At 39.8% G+C, this 19,057-nt stretch overlaps 2 protein-coding genes across 3 annotated transcripts in view; one reads left to right on the plus strand and one right to left on the minus strand.

The window, feature by feature from the left end:
* Positions 1-1,183: 1,183 nt before the first annotated feature.
* Positions 1,184-6,976, plus strand: EFCAB9 (EF-hand calcium binding domain 9). The gene is made up of 4 exons (XM_073358086.1): positions 1,184-1,319; positions 3,775-3,923; positions 5,018-5,194; positions 6,824-6,976. The coding sequence occupies exons 1-4, from the start codon at positions 1,184-1,186 to the stop codon at positions 6,974-6,976; spliced, it is 615 nt and encodes a 204-aa protein (XP_073214187.1).
* A 3,452-nt stretch (positions 6,977-10,428) lies between these two features.
* UBTD2 (ubiquitin domain containing 2) overlaps positions 10,429-19,057 on the minus strand; it is a 117,092-nt gene continuing 108,463 nt past the window's right edge. For both annotated transcript variants that reach the window (XM_073355812.2, XM_073355813.2), the window contains exon 3: positions 10,429-17,572. In XM_073355812.2, coding sequence (XP_073211913.1) covers positions 17,175-17,572 — 398 coding nt within the window. In that variant the 3' untranslated portion in view covers positions 10,429-17,174. The remainder of the gene's footprint in view (positions 17,573-19,057) is intronic.

A 19,057-nucleotide genomic window follows, 5' to 3' on the forward strand; every position in this document is an offset into this window, starting at 1 on the left:
AAGATAGATACAGACATATTCACATCCCCAAACTCACTTCTTTCCTGAAGCCCACAAACCTCAACCCATGTTGGCAAATCTGCTGTCACCAATCCAGGAATTGTTTTCTTATTGTCTTTTTAAAACACTAACATAAATATAAGAAGTAGGCTGCAAAAATATTCAAAAAGCATTGGAAATCTGCCTTTGATTCACAAGAATGGGCCTGATCCTGTAGTCAGGGGTCTTACTATCATGACTAGTTCTATTTATTTCAGTGGAACTACTCACAGTAGTAAGCACTTCACTCAGCAGTAAGTGTTTTCAGGAATCAAGCTCTTAAACAGGATCGGGGTGAGGGGTGTGATTATTTACTGATAGAGTTATACCAGTACAACCCTTTGCATAGATGCAGTTATACTGGTATAACGATACTTTACTGTAGTATAGCCATCCCCTTTCCCGTACAGGCATAGGTGTACAGGTATAAAGCACCGGTATACTGATATAACTGGGTGTGCCCTGGGGGGGTGTCTGCCTTTAACTACACCAGCCTAGTTTTAGTGATACAACTTTCTAGTGTAGACAAGGCTTTAGGGCCCTGATTCAGCAAGGTGCTTAAGCACATGTCTAATTTTAGCATATGAGTGTTCCCATTGACATCACAATAGACTCAGTGAACTCACACATATCTCGCTTAATTGGGACCTTAAATCTACGTTTCCTTGCAAATGTGAGTTTCAATCTGATTCTAATGTTCTAGAATTGCATTTTTTAAAAATATGTGATAAAAGAATAATTCTTCATGCTCATTTTGGATGTGTACCCTGACTCCTCAGTGGTAGAGAGCCATTTGCTCCACAATGTTTAGTGGATCACTCAATGCCTAAGGTGCTTGCAAGAGCTCTGCTCTGTTCAGTGTCCTGTTCCGACTGGCTGATTGTGCATAGCAACAAGACCTCCACAGTGACCCACCCAGCCTGTCTGCCTGGGGAATTCAGCCCTTAGAGGCACAGTCTGATGATGCTTGGCAAAAAAACCCAAACAAAAATAAACAAAACCAAAAAAAAAAAACCCCACACATTTCAGTCAGGAGGATACATAATTGTGTTCTGGTTCCGAGACGGAATTCTCTTGCTGTGATGTGGGCATCACCTCAGCTACTGTGAATGTTCATAGGTAAACAGAATTAGTCACTGCCAAGATGAGGCTGAAACCTGGATGTTTTCTGCAGTTTCTGTATTTAGATAAAATACACTGTTTATTATCAGTTAGAAATGCTAGAGCACTTGCAGAATATTTCCAACTCCTAGATGTTCATAATAAGAATACTTTGAATAGTAAGTACTTTCCAGAGGCCCTAGAATTTGCTATCACTAAGATTAATGTTTATATCTATCTATATATATAAAAGAATTATATGATGCTATCAAGTTTAGCATTTAAAAAGTGTTTTGGATTTGTTTAAAAATTCTTTAGGGTTCAAAATAATTTCCAGAAACACTATAAATACCATGTCTCAGCTATTACAACAAATACTGCATTCTGTAATGCTAATTGACTTGCTGGCTTGGTTAATGCAAAGTTTTGGAATTGCCCCAGATAGATGGCTTTCCGTTGTAGCATATACCACTGTGTCTCGACTGATATAGCACTTTCCATCCATTCTAAAAGGTTATATGGCCTGACTAGTAACACATCAGATGATGAAATGATACCCAGCCCTCATACCCAGCCTACTAGCATGATTGCAATAACTGAAATGTGTTCAGCTCTTGCCTAAGACGTAAACTTTTTTGTTCTCTCTCTACCTGGTTCCTCTTAAAGCTGACAGTCCTGCAATTCAAATTAACTTGTGTGGCATCATCACCATCATTATTATTTATCATTAGCACTCTGGGAGCACTGAAAAGCCCTGATCAGGACTAAGGCACCAGTGTGCTAGACACTGTACAAACACTCAATAAAAGATAGTCTCTGCACCAAAGAGCTTACAGTGTAAATCAGTGATACTCAGACCTCAGTGGTTCAGGAGCCAAATTAGCAATCAGCATAACCCAAAAGAGCCACAGGAGTGTGAATTGTTTTATTTGCTCTCTCTCTCTATATATATATAAATATTTCTTGGTTATTCTGACCAAGTATTATTCTTTTTTCAACTACAATTGGTTAATAACATAGTAAAAGCAGCCTAATTGGTTAATAGTTAAATCACAAAGTGTTTGAAAATCATGTCCTGCCAAGAGCTGCAGGAGACAAATTAAAGAGTCACTTGCAGCTCCTGAGCCTCAGTCTGAGTATCACTGATCTAAATAAATACCACAGATGAAGGCTCAGGCGAAAGGAGGTATCATACACACAGGGTGATGGGGCTGATGGGTGGCAAAGTCATATTCGTTCTGAAACACTTTGGGGCAAATCCATTCAGAGCACTGAAGTGGACTGCAAAAGTTGTTTTTTTCCCTGCCCCCTAGGTGCACCTTACACTTGTACAACATCACTGTCAAGCTAAATATTGTTTAAAACAATTATTCAATAGTTAAAAAAAATAAGCAGTATCTGCAGGGAGTTTAAGCCCAGTTTTTGACCTGCCTGAAGACTGTTATAATGAGCAATGGGACCCCCAAAAACTCTGTGGACATTTTGATCCAGATTCATATCCAAACATAATGAGCCTGTGTGTTTAAGGGACATAAATCAGACTACTGAATCCTTTTATCCCTTAATAAGGCAAACGTTTGGATGTAGGTCTCATGCCTTGGGCTCAGGTCTTATTTAAATCTGATGAAGAACATCACATGGAGTCTAAACATCTTTTAAAAGAGACCAAAATGATCAGAACCCACCAAAGAAATGAGTGATGTGAGTTCCCCCCGCTGTCCATGCCATGGTAGTGATCTAACCTGATTGTGGTGTTGAGCCTCATTTCCCAGCACTGTGCTGGAACCATCACCCCACGCTAGTGACAAAGTACAAGGAAAAAAACCAGAAAAGAGTCAAAGGATCGGTGGGGTTGGTTGCTATATAAAGGGCTGAATTCTGGCCTCATAATATGCACATGCAACTCCCTCTGGCCTAAAATCAGCAGGGAAAGACACGCTGGAGCCAATCCAGGGAGGTGCTGAGTGCCCTCAAATATGACTGATGTCAGTGGCAGCTGAGGGCACTCAGCAGCTCACAGTTTCCAAGACTATAATTAAAAATAATGGAAAGTATAAATCTAAACAAAATAGGTGGCTGGATCTTTTCAATAAAACCCTGAAGACCACACAGCCATGGCCTGGTACCTCCTATGGGTAGATGAGGTTCCTTTGCAGGGGCTCCATCGTCACATTTCAGGGGAGCATGTGACTGAATGTTTGCGGCAGTTGCCTCGAAGGTGTGGCATTTCCTGGCCCATTCTGTAAAGAAAAATCGTCTGAATAGATCTTTCTTTTAGCGCATGTGAAATACATTTTTTCCAAGTGAAAAATTACAACTTTTAAGCAAATTTCTCGGGCGTTTTGTTCAAACACCTAAAAATGAAAAATGTCACTTTTGGGCTGCTGAACAACAAGCAGAAACAAGCAAAAATTTTAAAAAAAATCACACATGCACGCACACAAACTACCTCTCTCTTGACAGATGTCACCGTGTGCGCATTATTATTACTGAACATTTCTCGGAGCGTGTAACTGGATTTTAATGGTCTGTGCAGTAACCTGAGCACCTTGGAGCAGTGTGTTCCTTATAAATCCTATTAATTGTTACTAGCAGCTTTGCACAGGTTAGGCCTAACAACCCACTGTTTTCCAGACCTGCAGCTTTATCACTTTCTCCGTTATGTGACTGACCTGACGAAGCAGCAGGTCATGCTGGTGTTTGACTTGCTAGACTGGAATGCCACAGGGGAGATTGGCTTTGATGAGTTCTACATGCTGGTGTGCATCCTGATATCTCATGAGGCAGGTAGCCTGGGGTCCCTGTTGGTGCGTCAGCCAGAGGCTTCAGAGAAGCTGATGTTATTCAGTGCCTTCATAAATTGAATCAGCCAGCTGGGAGTCTAATCTTCACTTATAATGTGATAAGTAGAAGGTAGAGGAACTTTCCACAAGCTAGAGACTGTCTAAATGGTCTTATGTTCTGAGGCAGCTCACTGAAAATAAACAAAAACTCAGCTCACAAAATGAGCTGCAGGCGCCTGCTGCTTTCTGCAAAATAGCAAGACTAGAACAGGATCCCATTTTCACAGGTCAGCATTTTCCACCCTCTCCCTGTTGCGCAGTAGAGCACACGATTCTTCTTCAATCTTCGTACTACGACTCTTTCTCTTATTGATCGTTATTAGAGGTCAGACCTGTTCCGAAAGAAAACAGTAGCCTGGTGTGAGAATTAAAGGGTGTGGGGGGGAAATGAATGTTCACACAAGCTCCCCACTTTTGGGGGGTCATACTGTAGCCCAAGCTTCTCCTTTTTTGGGGGCAGGCCGCTAGCAGTGTCATCCTGGGGAGTCCTAAGAGGCAGTGCTTAATTTGTAACGAAAGAGGTGCCAGGGCTCAAGCAATTAGGTGCCGGGACTCAAGGAATTTTTTTTTTACTTGAATAACTGATGCGGCAAGCCCAGAGGTGCCAGGGCTATGAACTGCCAAGTCTAGAGGTGCACATTAAGCACTGCCAAGAGGGCAAAGACCATCCATGGATGTACAGCAGGCCTGAGTACTTAGTCATTTCAAGAGCAACTTGTGGCTTTGCTGGCTGCATGAAGGAAAGTGGGAGACTCAGTGTGCTCAGTTCATTTCCATGGCCGTCCAGCTCAGAATTATTTTGCAGCACTAGTAGGGTCTGAAGCCTTGGGGAAAACAAATCTGGATGCATAGGGCTAGGCATGCATGTGTGCAAGGAAGCATTGAGTTCTTTTCTCTTTGTATTGCAAGCTGGAATTAGGAAGGTTACCAGCTTTTACTATCTAGACTTTAACTGTGTTTGGTATTATATGTATTTTCTAAAACAGGATATCTCTGCTCATTATTTGTTCTTAAACATTTCTGTCCTGAAACAGAACCATCTGGAAAAGCAGTTCATTTATCAACACTCTGGGCCTGTGTTTGAGCTGCTGGATATGGATGGAAGACACACAGTTGGCCCTAGGGCGTTCCAAGCCACTAGGTTCCTCTTTAACATCAAGAAACAAGAGCTTGAGAAGATATTCAAGGACTTTGATGTCTCTGGAGATGAGGTAAGATTAGAGGAATAACAAGCCCTTAATAATGCCGCATTTTATTTATTAACACAGAGGCTCCAACTGAAATCAGAGCCCCATTGTATCTGCCCAAGGACAGTCCCTACCAGGAGCACACAATTAAAATAGATAGGACAAAGTGTGGGAGGGAAAACAGGCTGAAAGATTGACTGTCCAGTGTCACAGAGAGGGCAGTAGTTGAGCTCAGGTCTAATGAGTCCTGCTGACTGGCCATGTAGCTCAGTAGAGTACCTCTCTTGAACACTGCTCTTGGCTCCATTTCCATTCAGAGAAGCTTTATGTTGCCCTGTTACCTTGTGCTAGAGCAGCAAAAGTGGTTATGCAGAGCCTGCCATTCAGACAACTGCGGGGCCACGTTCTTTTTCCCCCACACTGGTTTATTTTATTCTTTATACTGAGGTCCCAGGCTATGCTGGGCTTTAAATCAGCTGAGGTGTCATCTGGAGACTGAGGGTTTGATTATGGTGCCCTTCTTACTAGGTAATTCACTTTCACCTTGGAATATAGAGGACTGTAAATCAGTGAACATACGTAAACCTGACCTCTATGATCTCCGCCAACTCCCCCTTCTTCACTGTATTGAATATAGGATTTGTGACCTCACCTTCAAGGCTCGTAACTTTACCCCTCCCTACCTACTCTTCTACTGATTACACCACTCTTGCTAACAATGCAAGCCTCCATAGCCTGTTTGTCTCCTCCTATAAGCACCTCCATGCTTTCTCCCTTGCCCATCAGCCTGTCCTCTTTCAAATCCCTCCACAAGACCTATGACCAAGGTGAAGTCTGATAAATTGCGAGCCCATAATGACTAGATAGGTAGGGATTGCTGATATATTAAAAGGTTTATTTAATCATGTTTCATTTCACTGTTCTGTGGGGGTTTGTATAGCAGCCTCATCCCCGTAGTATCCCAGCACCTTCCAGCAGTATATTAAATGACAGACTAATGTCTGTCACAGGGAGTTCATTCCTTCTCTCCACAGGTGACAAACTGTGTGTGCAATGGACTGCTCTAATTAGTGGTTTTGTTTTCCCCATTGTTACCTTCCCTCTCCCCTGCCCTCCAATTATTTAACAGCCACTTGTTGCATTTTAACTTAGATTTTCCCTATCCTGTAGGATTTACAACCTCCTAATAGAGTTTGTACAGTGCCTTGATCTAAGGACTCTAGTGCTTGGGGCATCCAGACACAACACTAATGTAAATAATAGACCTGAACCCAGTTATTTCTGCTTTGCAAATGGGCTGCTTGGTTAAAGAGCATTTTGTAAGAGCTTGCTTTTGTGGTTGTGCCGGATATAATTCTAAAAAACACAGAGATTTCCACCCAGACGCATCATGACATCTGCAACCACTGCGGAATGGTAGAGTGATATTCACATGTAGGGGAGATGCCCTCACAGCTACAGTGTGGTCCTTTGAGATGGGCCCAGCCCATGAAGTTCAGATCCAAACTTCTCCAAAGTTTGATTGGAAGGAACATTGTATGTATGTCTCTCTGAGATCCCAAATCTTGGGTCAGGCTTATCTCTGACATTAAAGTGGTATCAACCATCACTGTCTTGTTAAGATGCTACTTCATATTTTTTCCCCAACACTAGCAACTGAGCTACAAGGAGTTCAAAATGTTTACAATCTTCTGCATCGATAGACAACAGAAAAAGAAGGAGAAAAAGAAGAAGAGGTGGAATGAAGCGATTCCAGAATCATCTGGCCCAGACCTCACCAAGACCAGCATGCAACAACTACACTAGCAAAACAACACTATTTGATTCAACCATCTCTTTCCCAGGCCCCAGGGGGTTTTGGGTTAGCTTAAAACACCAACTTTTAAGAAACCTATAACTCAAATAATGGTCCAAATAATTATAGCTGTATAATTTTGTCCCCAGATCCCATCTCAGATACTGCATGCAAGTGCATAATCAGGTCTGATGTCATCCCATGTGGAATAGCTGATGCAGCTTGTACTTCAGGCGCATTCCTCATATTTCACCCCAAGCCAGTTGCTGATATTCATGTCAACCCTCCCTGCCATACCGCATTGCTCAAGTATTTTAGGATAGCAACCCTGCCCCACCCTCCAACTACATTACATCTTGCTTGAGACAGAGCAGTCCTCCCCATACAACCATTTTATCACCTTTGAAGAGACAAATGAAATAAAGTTTAGCATAAAACCCAGCTGGCTCATCCCCTCTGATACTGGATTCATTCATGTTTGTCAGCTTTTCCCCCCTATGCTGTTTTCTGTCCATATTAAAATGTCTCCATTAAAAATAAGCATGGGGGAAATTAGATTTGTCTCATCTCCCTGCACCCATTACTGTTGTTGTGGAGAATGGAGCCAGCCAAAGGCAATGCTCTTTTCTTTGTTAAAATAAATCATCGAATTAAATCCATCTGTGGAGAGAAGAGAAGGGATGGGCAGTTTCTCTTGTTAAGTATTGACCATTTAAACCGTAAATGGAACAGTTTTCTAAACCCAGTTCCCCTTCTCACCACTTTTGCCTTAAGCCTCTGCGCATTGAACTTTCCAAGCTGTAATTCTATAATAAGGCAGCCGAATCACATATGAAGGCCCAGCTTCTGAATGGAGGAATTGCCACCATGGACCAATGTTGTTACTTTAACGGTGGCATAGGAATTCATAACAGGAAATAGGACCCCATCCCTTTATTTCCCCACTCCCAAGGCTTTATTCCCAGGAATCAAGACAATGAAGCTGTTGAAGCCCCAGTTTTGAGGTTATTCAGAGAAAACAGTTCATGTTTTCTAATCTGACAAAGGTGGAATGGCTGTTGTGACGCTGGCCCCTTTTAGTAAGTGACCTTTCAGTTTATCACTTTTTACCCAAAGATTCTGAAGAACTTTCAAAAACTAAACTTTCAGCCAGATTCCCCTCTTGTATACACTGGTTTAAACTGGAGTCACAATGCATGGGCTGCAGTAGACTTCCTCCAGATGTAACAACTAGGGCTGACCAGAAAACAAGAATTCCACCTTGCAGGAAAAAATGGAGGTTTCAACACTGGTTTGCCTGATTCACAGCTGGGACTTGAACTTGGGTCTCCCACATTCCAGTGAGTGCCCTAATCATCAGGCTATTGGTGATTCTGGGATGAGTGCCTCTCTGACCAGAAATTCTACCCCAAGCCTGCCAAATCTTCTGATGGATGTTTCATCTGAATAGATTCATTGAAACTAAAACTTTGAGCAGAAACAGTAGTGGCATTTTCCAATAAAAACATTTAGTCAAAAATTTCGTAACCAGCTGTATCGATGCGAGGAACAGAATTAGGCCCTCAACCTAGGAATCATTTCACCTACCACTATAATGTGACCCATTTGGAGCAAACTCTGTCAGCCTTTGATACAATGCACAGTACCATTACACAAGAGCTTAGGAGCAGAAGGGAAGAATGCAATATCCAAACCTCAGTTGGAGTGCTGGTGGGCAGAATGTAATTACCCTGTTGGAATTTGACCAGCTCAGCAGGGTTAACACCTACTTCAGTTAAGCAATGCTGTGCCATTTATAGGATATTATGTAACGTGGTAGAGTGAGATAGAGCTGAATACTTAAATAAAAAAGAAAATACATTCACAAGTACAAATAGTACATTTATTCCATACTCAGGAGTGAGGACAGAGTATATTGGACACACGCAGCAGCCATAAACATACAATCAGAGCTGCTGCAACTGGACAGTGGTTTGCATAGTCTTTTATTAGGGATATAAAATGTTAAACAGTTAACTGGTAAGCATTAGGCTTACTGTTAACTGACCTTAACCGTTAACCCCCTGCACGCCGGCCGGAGTGGCCCCAGCCCCGGCCTCCCCACGCCAGCCAGAGGGACCCCTGCCTCAGCTGCCCCACCCCAGCCGGCCGGCCAACCTCAGCCCCAGCACTGGCCGGAGCAACCCAAGCTCCTCTCCCTTTAATTGGTTAACGTTTAACTTGGAATTCACTTTCCTGTTAGGTGGTACATCAGTTATTGTAAATATAGACCTAAAGCCCATTTCTTGCATTGGGCTTCTGGACACTAGCAACAAGTTGTGTGTGTCTTTATTGCTACTTTACATGTGACCATATGTTACTTGAATGAAGGGCACTGTCAAAAGGGGAGATTGTGTTGTCTCAACATCTTGACACGCCAAACTTTCAAAATGTAAAGTGGCTGCAATTACTGGGCTCCAAAGGAACATCTGCCCATCCCAGAAGAGGAGGGATAGCAGCTGTGACAACTCTTGAGGATGGGTAGCAGTAGACCATGCTCCTGTTCTTCCCCCATCAAAAAAGGAGAGAGTCAGGAAGGACACACAGAAAAATCCTCATGTTCATTTCTTTATATTTAGTTCTTACATTATTTTTTCTATATTCTGTTATGAAAACACTCTCTCCAAAAAGAAGTTAAACAGGTGACACTAACTGTAAGGATGATAAAGGGAGCAAAGCAACTTAGCCAGGATCATTCAAGCCCTTTTGACATGATAGGCAGTTAAGACTATAAAAATGGGCCAAACTAATGGTTTGTCTACATGATGCATTAATCCTAGAGGGGTACAAATTCTAGTGTACACTACTGTGTCATGCACTAACTGGCTTGTGTGGACCCTGCTTATGAACACTGTGTAGTACTGTTTGAAATGGGACTACATTAATATGCATTAGGGAACTTATAGTGAATGCCAGTGGGTCCATCCTGGCCAGTTAGTGCATGACATGCTGTTGAGTATTCAAATGTATTCCCTTCTGGTGTGGACTAAGGCACCATGTAGACATGCCCTAAGAGATCCATCTAACATTTCACTTAATATTAAAGGGCAACTTCACAGATAAATTACTTAATATTTCCCTCCATCCATAAAACCCACAATACCAGACCATGTGTGGTATCACACACACTACACTTTGAAGGTGTTGGAGAAACTTGACCTTTGGTTCCCTACCCCACTCCCCAGGGACCTGGATTCTTCCACTGATTGCATACCCTATTTTACACTATTCCTGACAGACAAATTGTGTGAGATACTGCTGAATGATACATTTGTTTTTATGACCTGAGCATCTTAACCTTCCATGGCCAAAAGTATAATAAAAAGATTGCAGAAATACAACTGGGAGTTAAATCACATTCCAATAACTTAAAAAGAGAAAAATGACACTCAGTTTGTTTCTTAAGGCATGGTGTTTCCAGTATTAATTTTATTTTTAAATCCAGAAAAAAAATTGTTGGTTTTTCTTTGCTTTTTTTAATACAAGAAGTTTTGTACAGAGTTTCTGACTCATAGAAATTCATGTTTTGCTCTCAATGTTATAGACGTCTAGCTATGTAAAAAAATTCACATAATTTAAGTTTAAAGACAACCTACTTGTGCTTTGCAATTGATTAAAAAATATGTGCGCACACTACTGTGATATGTCAACCAAATAACAGAGGTACAACATAAAAATATACAATGAATCTTAATGTAACTCAATGTTCACAGCATCTCCAGATAGGCTAAGAATTAATCATTGGACTGAACTAGCCAGGGAGGAAAAAGCATGTTTCACACAACCGGTGTGTTCAGTGCTAAAAGATTTAATTTTATAAAAGTTACGGGGCGAGGGGTGGGGGGGGAAGAGTCACATCATTGTAATCCCCTCATCCTTCTCTCAATAGCTGTTGGAATAATATTTATCTGCATCAGTACCAAATTATCTAGCACCTTATCCTATGTAATATGACTATTTCTTTGATACATGGCACACAAACTGCGTACAAAAGAGATTTACCATAAAAGAGAAGATATTTCAAGAAGTACAAATTTGATGGTACCAGCCATCTTTGGAAGTCACTACCATGAGGCAAAGAGGATACAAACCTAAGTCCCTTGCACATAACAAGTGAAAATGAAGTGTCTTACACATCTCCAACTGACTAGTGCACAATATTGCACTCATTGCTCAAAGATATCTCCAGTTTCTAGACATTCCCTGGACTTGGAGAAGAGAGGCACAAATAGGGTCCTTGATATAACACCATTTGATTACTTTAATAAAGCCACATCAACATATTTTATTTGCTTCAATTTTCCTTAAACTGTCTCCAGTCTTTGGCTAGATTCAAATTGCCAGAAAAAAAACACAACAGGATTAAAAGTAATAAAACTGGATTTTTTGGAGTTCCAGGTGAACAAAATATAAGGCAAGAGTCAGGATTTTAAGTTCTCAATTTGCCACATGGTTCTGATTCATTGGTCTTCATATTTAAATGTACAAATACAGCATTCCATTGGATAGATACCCAACAAATGGCCCTGCTCAAAAGGATAGGAACACACTTCTTCATGGATAGTCCAGTGGCTATATTTAATAAGAGTTTCAAAGTCCATAGTAAGAAGCTCAGCTGATTAAAAAACCCCACGTCTTCAAACTATTTGACTTTTGTAGGCTCAGTGGCATATACACTATTATGTTTCTCCCTTGGAAGGAGAACTATAGCCCTAGAGTTATCATGGATGGTCCACCATGTCCTATGAATAGGAAGTGGCATCCACACCACTAGGGAGCATTTGTTGAAACTGATGAAATGTGAAAGGAGAAGAGCCATCTGCAGAATGAAGCAATTAAAAATGCTTTATGAAAAGCAGTTTTAAACAGGCAGATTTGTATTGTCTGACAATTTTGTAGTTGCAAATGCAACAGTATGATATTATCTACTTTGGTACAAGAGAGAAGCACGGTTGTTTTAACTCATTGGACAAGCTGGGATATTAAATAAATTTTAAGGGGCGCTGATTTGGCTCAAAATGCATTTCTTCCTTTTTCAAAAAAAAGTTTGCCATGTGCATGGAATTCACCCAGTTTCCGAAAGCAAGTTCTTTAGACCTCTCTTTTTAAACACACAATCTATTCCAAAAGAATGTCTGATGTCCAACATTCATGAGCAAGCCTACACTCAGTGACAGGTGGAAAACAAAGGAAATCTTTTTCATTAATGGAAATTATTTTCATTTCAAACACTTGACACGCATCTATAAAGTAAAGTGGACAGATTATGAAAAGAGCTGATTGGTTTTCTTAAATCTTTTATAAAGAACACATCAGCTCTTTTCATAAGATGCAAGGTCTTTAATAACATATTTACAATGATGTATGAAAGATTCTGCAAAATATAAATCAAGAATCAGAAATGTAACTTTAGCATTTGTGTTTATGAATAGAATAGTGATGGACAAATTTATAGCACTCATTTAATTTGTCAACTTTTATGCAGCTGAAATGCTTTCAAAATTCTATGGGTTAAAAAGCAGCCCAACCATTGCATCAAACTAACAAAAATATATTTACTAACAATGCATATGTATGCAGAAGCATGTCTGATATTATAGCGATATTTTATCAATAGGCCATTTGCTTTATTGAACGTCATGATGTAAACTGAATATGTTGCTTTATCACATAAATATTAACCCTGATTGCTTATCCTCTCCTACTAATTCAACTGATTCAGCTTTTTGAGAAAGGCATAGGGAGGTGGTTTAATTTTACATGGTGCCCTTAGCCACCCAATCGCTATAAAAAAATCCCCTATTTACACTGCACTTTCACATCACTTAGTTTTCCAAATATTTCCCAGATACAGACAAGAAGAGATTGCAGGTTTTAAGAAGGAAGTCGAAAGTTTTCTTAATATTACTGTCTCAAATAGAGTTTTCTGTAGATGATATTCACAAAATGTAATGCACAAAGGGCCCACATAGTGGAAACATAATTCAAAAGTTACATACCATGGAAAACTGTGATCACTTGTTCTTTTTGTAAAACAAAACACTTTGTAACAAAGTTAGCAATACATATCCAATATGTCCCATTTCTGATAAATTTTTACATTAGACTATATGTAGTGTTGTTGATCCTCTGCCTTTAAAGCTATTCTGGGAGTGTAGAGTTTAGCCTGTCCATTACTTCTGGGTCAGATACAAGTGACATCTTTGCAATAACAAGCACAAAAGTCTAAGCTCTGTGTTAAACAGACCTGTCACTGACATAAGAATGTAAAAATGTAATTTCCTGGAATCACTTCCTGGCCAAAGTTAATCAGGAGTGACACATACAAGGCCTATGAATCTAATGAAAACTTTATCCTATTACTCCTCACTTGATTATATCAACTCTTGGGTACACATTATAAAAATCTCCCAATTAGTATATCCTGTCTGAGGACACTGAACAGTGTGATACTGCACATTGATTGGGGTGCCCAATCTATAATACAACAAATAAAGGTCACATAGGAAACCTGTCAGGAGCACAAATGCCATACTGAATCTGAGTACACATATTCAAATAAAAATGCATACAACAACATGTGCTCATACGTGCCTTTCTTGAATGATGGATAGAAATTGCTTGGAGTAATTCAGCCCTGCAGCTGGCTGGGATTTTCTTATTATGACTGCAAGGTGAGGACAGCATGGCCAGAAGCTGCATTTTAGAACTTCACTAGTCACACTCTGGGGATCCAAAATCTACCCACAAAGTTCTACTTTTCCTCCTTCTTGCCCCAGAATGGTGTCCCATGCCTATCTACTTCCTAATGCTACACATGGGCCCCAATTCCGCTCTGGGATGCAAGCGCACAGTTCCCACTGAGTCCAGTGGAAATTGCATAAATTTGTGTGGGGGCAAACTCTTGTCCTGTTCATTTCTGTTTTTATAGCCAGGGGTCTAGTAGGAATACCAAACCTGATAATCTTACAGATAAAAGAAGTATAGTATTCACTGAATATATATAGCCACATACCATATGTTCATCAGCATAAACGCACATATATGTACATTTTCAGAAATGATCTCCTTGTTAGAAGCATTACTCTTTTCCTTAATATGGATCTTATGAAATTTCTTTGTTTCCAGTTATATCTTCCATATTCAAAAATAAAGTTGTGTGGTTAGGTTTGTCAGCTTATCAAGACAGGGATAAGAGACCAGTATTCATTTTCACCTTTTAAAAAAAACCGGTTTGCAATCAGACTGCTTGGTTTTGAGATTTGTGCTTAGGGAGACAGGAAGGAGAGTATGTTTTCTATGCAACGGCCCCTTGGGTGATCAAATCCAGCAATGCTCAACCCCCTACATGCATGAAAACCAATTCAAAATTGCTTAGACATCCTTCTCCTCACTCTCCGCCATCAAAATACTTAATGTAAAAAATTGTTACATGTTACAGCACAACATACTACAGTTGATGCTTTTTCAGAGGAAATGTGAAAATGCATTTAAATTGTTTGTCAGAAACCTGTAATATTGAAAATTATATTCAGTAAATCACCTCAAACTATCTCTGAAAATGCATTCTACAAAAGGATGTGGGAAGTTACAAAATCATCATTATCCTAGTTACAGCTTTGTTACTTTACAGCTGTAACTTTTCCCCCCTTCCAGAATTGATTCTAGGGAAACTCCATCACAAAAACAGATTAAAACAAAAATTTGTACTATGTTTCACAAGACATGCTGCTCCAGATATGAAATGACTATCTGTTGCTTAGATAAAATATAACATTCATTTTATAAAACAAACAATCTAGTTTTACCAGGCACATTTGAACAGCGAAAAATCCATGAGATTTTTAAGGTGGTTGTGCAGAAATCCAGTATTATTTCCCCTTTAAGACGCAAAAGACGTGGTGAAAGAATCACTACTTATTAGCTGAATTTTGTCTTAAAAATTCTGATTTTTGTGAATTTTACACCCTTTGTGAAAAAATCCAAAGGCTTTGGTGCAAGTCAGGGCTTAAGTCTAACTTTTGCCTTTTTTACAAAAAAAAAATGTGGAAGTCAATTTGGTGCTTGCAAAAATGAGGGACTAAATGACATGGCTTCCTCCATACAACCCTGTCATTGCACTTCTGTGTTGCCAAGCTTCAACCTACCTGGAGTAGATCTGACAGTGAATTGTGCCAAGGAGCATTTTGGTTTTGTGACATACAACATGGGAACTATGATAAAAGCAAAGCTCATGCTCATGTGTGATGTGGTATCAAATATGAACTTCAGTTTCTAAAAGAGAAAGACTAGAGTACTAAATCCAAAGTGCCATCTAGCCAGTGAACAGATAAAAAGGTTAGAGCAATATGGAAAGCCTCAGGAGCTGGCAATTTCAACTGAACTCTGCTAGTTCCAATTTTACAGTATTTGCCAAGTAAACCACCGCCCATTAAACTGTACAGAATTAAAGAAGCTCTCTTCACTTCAAATCTAAAAGTGTCAATCCTAAAATAGTGACTCCACTATCAGTGGAATAAAAGCCATTCTGGGCAATTTTAGATTTAGGTATGGAAGACAGAAAGAGCAATACAGTGAACCATGTCTGAATAGGCAGAATAGAGGTTTGGCAGGAATTAAGTCATTTGAGTGCACGAGGACTGAAAAACAAAATAATTGTGTTTATAAAAGGAGTGCGGGACATAGTTTCAGAGAAGGATATACCCTATATCCCAAACTCTGAGAGATGCAGAGCAGCCAAACAAAGGAACTAGATCAATTTCTTTTAACGTGGTAACAACTACTCAATAATTACATTATTTTTTCAACACTATATTCATCCTATTAATTTATTTTGTTAGGTGAAAAACTATCATAAATGTTGTCCAAAGCACACTGCAACAGAGGTGTCTGTTCCCAGAAAAAAAGGCTCCTTTTACATTCTAAAGGGAAAGTACCAGATATTAAACTGAGTGACCACATTCGAAGCTCCTGATGCATTACAGTGAACATATTTCCACAACTACGGACCAGAAAGTGACCATGTCCTCCAACACGGAGACTTAGGGAATGGCCTCTGTTTCTATTGGTAGTGACATGAACAACTGAATGTAGTGTGCTTTATAGTCTCCTTTCTATGATTTTCCACAGAGTGTCTCCTCTGAGAATTCAGAAAGGGGAAAATTGCATTCAATCATATTTGGGTGTAACTTTCTGATTTTATCTGGAAACATTCTACGCTAGGATACCAATGTCAGCTGATAAAGGTTGTGCGTTTTTTTTAATCCCATATCAGTGTCCCTCTTGTAATCAGCTAGCCTTTTGTTAATTGTCTGTTTTACAGGATGGAGAAGGGTACAGTAATTTAGTAGGCACATTATTCAGGTGCCAATGAGCCAGAAAACTTCAGCAAAAGTCAACATTGTAGCAAGTAACTTTACAGTACAGTACATGAAGGATTTATTAAAATGTGTATATACTTCCTAAATTATTGCCTAATGCTCCAGAACGCAGTATTTACCAAACACTGAAGCCTCAAAACAGCACAAGCCCATTTATCACCATCCTGGAATGTGCTAAAACCGGTTCGTATGAACATGAAGAAGAGCCACATTTGGGGTGGAACACAGCATTGATAGAACGCAACACAAAAATCCGTTCTTCAGTCCACCTCTCTCTGGATGAGATTCACTATGCCACAGGAGAAATCGGACACAGCACATGAGTTAAACCAAAACAGAAACAATCATCATAGATACCGAGCAAAGTGGACCTACCAGAGAAGCTACACTTCTGGGATGAACTGTAAATGGTGCCGATTTCATGAAGTACTACAATTTGGTTTATTTTTTTCTCTTTTTTTAAAAAAGTGCTTTCTCCATGGATCAATGCTCCACCTACAGTTCCAAGCATTATTACAGGTTTTTATTGTTTAAATGACAGACTTCCCCCTTACACAAACCCTTCATTGCATTTGCCATGTGTTTCCTTCTGTGGTGGTAAAAAATATCAGATCAGGCAAATCCCGAGGGACAGTTTACATTTGTGTTTTGTTTCTGCAGATCTCCATCACAGATGGAATTTTTGCTAGTCATTTCTTGGAACCAATCCATTAGCAGGAAAAATAAGAGCAGAGAAAATAAATCCCATATGATAGAGGAGGAGGAATGGAGAATCAAAAAACAAACAGAATCAGTTTTCCACTGGGGTTGGATTTGTTAAGGGCTGGCTCACAATGACTTGCACCACATAATCCTTCGGGATTTTCAGCTCCTCCAGTTTCATTTTGTCTGCGAGCGGCCTGCCTGAGAAGAACCAGCGCTGGCTGCTGGGCTCCACTCCTTCCACCGTATGCAGTCGCCTCTTCATGTGATATACTGTGTCCATACTGCGGACCATAAGTTTGAGGTCTTTGCCTGTTGAGAGGCGCAAGCGAAGCTGGCATTCATGCCCAGAATTGGGTGGTGGATCGGGAATATCTAGAGTCTCCAGGTCTCCCTTCTCCTCTATCATATTGACAGGCGGGGCCAGGCAGTAGACTGGAAGCTGGTATCTGTTGCCCAGTTCATCATAGCACTCTGTAAGAGCACCTTTGGGAAACAGAGGAAAAAACAGTATAAATAAATGCATTTTACATGTAAATCAAACTAGTGGTAACCATTAAAACATTTGTTCTTGTTATTAGAAAAATGGAAGATTGCATTATATGCATGTGATTAAAATTACAGAAAGTTTTGGATAGATATTACACTATTATATGGCTGAAATTTCACAAGTTAGAATCCCTTTTTCTCCCAAGCTCCTTGATGGTGCCCACCCACAATAAGAACAAAAATACCATTCAGCATTCAGCGTTAAAGCAAAAAGGAAACTGGTTTGCATTCTTGGATATGGAGTTCTCTCACTACTGATGTTGTAAGGGAGGTTCAACAGACAACTCAGGAATTATAACTTACATTTACAAAGCTATTAATAAGAATCACAGTGTGTGCACTGTAAAGGCACACTTCTCACCATGAGACTTTCAAGAATTACACTAGAAAAATGTGGCAGAGCACTCATTTTTAGCAATGAAGTTTTCAGTTAAAGTAAGGTCAAGCGAGAATTGAAGCCTGACTACCTGTGTCACATATCACAGTCATGCAGCTTGTCAGGAAAATGAGATGCAGTGCAAACCAGCCTTTGCTTTCCTAAATCAGAGCAGAAATCCCCTCTCAGTGGAGTTAAAAAGCATACATTTGTATACCAAGGAAATGCTGCAACATTGTCTTGCATTTTACCTGCTTGTAATGAATTTTCTCATTCTTGCCCCTAGATGGGGCACATACACTTGCAAGATTATCCATCTTTTTGTCGTTACAAATGTTTGAAGATGAGCCAATTCCTTAAGCTACAGAATATTTTAAAAACTCTTTGACTCTGCAGTTCTGCACACACCATCCCAACTGTTCCCCATTAGAAATTAAGGCCTTTTCTAGTTGGAGGCTTTTTTCATGCTGACAATGAGTTGCCTTAAACCTTGTTGTTTGGTTGATCAGCAAAAATTACTGCAACATGAAATTATAACTTGGGGACATACTGCATAGCTCTTTCATTTCATTCTAACAGTCGCATCTGATGCTGAGAACTACTTATTTGAAACAGAAACCTACATATTCTTTTAAAATCTTCTGTTTTTTAAAAAGAGATACTTTTACCTCTTTCTTCACCAACATAAATTAAACATACAATGAGCATTGACGAATTAAAATATAAATGTCCCAAAAGCTGTCACACGTCAGGACTTCCATCTCTTATTTGTGTGACCAGCAACAATCATGATACGGTGTGTTTCATAACAAATCTAGAGGAATATGGTTTTCCTGCAGCAGAGCAAGTTTTGAAGAAGTGGACAAAACGTGAAAGAATGATGTCTGAAGTAGACAAACTTCTCTGAAAAATTGAGCACTCTAGTATTGGTCAAGTGAAGTTGTACTGAACTCAAATATTATCCAGTGATAGTTGTGTCCCCAAACTGCCTGCTCACTCCTAGAAGAAGGTCCTTTTTTCCCTTAAAATGGTCAAAAGGGCAGCTC

The sequence above is a fragment of the Lepidochelys kempii genome, chromosome 8 (assembly GCF_965140285.1).
Source record: "Lepidochelys kempii isolate rLepKem1 chromosome 8, rLepKem1.hap1, whole genome shotgun sequence".
Classification (NCBI taxonomy): Eukaryota; Metazoa; Chordata; order Testudines; family Cheloniidae; genus Lepidochelys; species Lepidochelys kempii.

Bases quoted from the DNA above. Each gene is read 5' to 3' on its own strand.
- EFCAB9 (XM_073358086.1), top strand. From the start codon at position 1,184: ATGAGGCTGAAACCTGGATGTTTTCTGCAGTTTCTGTATTTAGATAAA. The intron at 1,320-3,774 runs GTAAGTACTTTC...ACTGTTTTCCAG, and splicing joins TAATAAGAATACTTTGAATA to ACCTGCAGCTTTATCACTTT. The intron at 5,195-6,823 runs GTAAGATTAGAG...CCCCAACACTAG, and splicing joins TTGATGTCTCTGGAGATGAG to CAACTGAGCTACAAGGAGTT.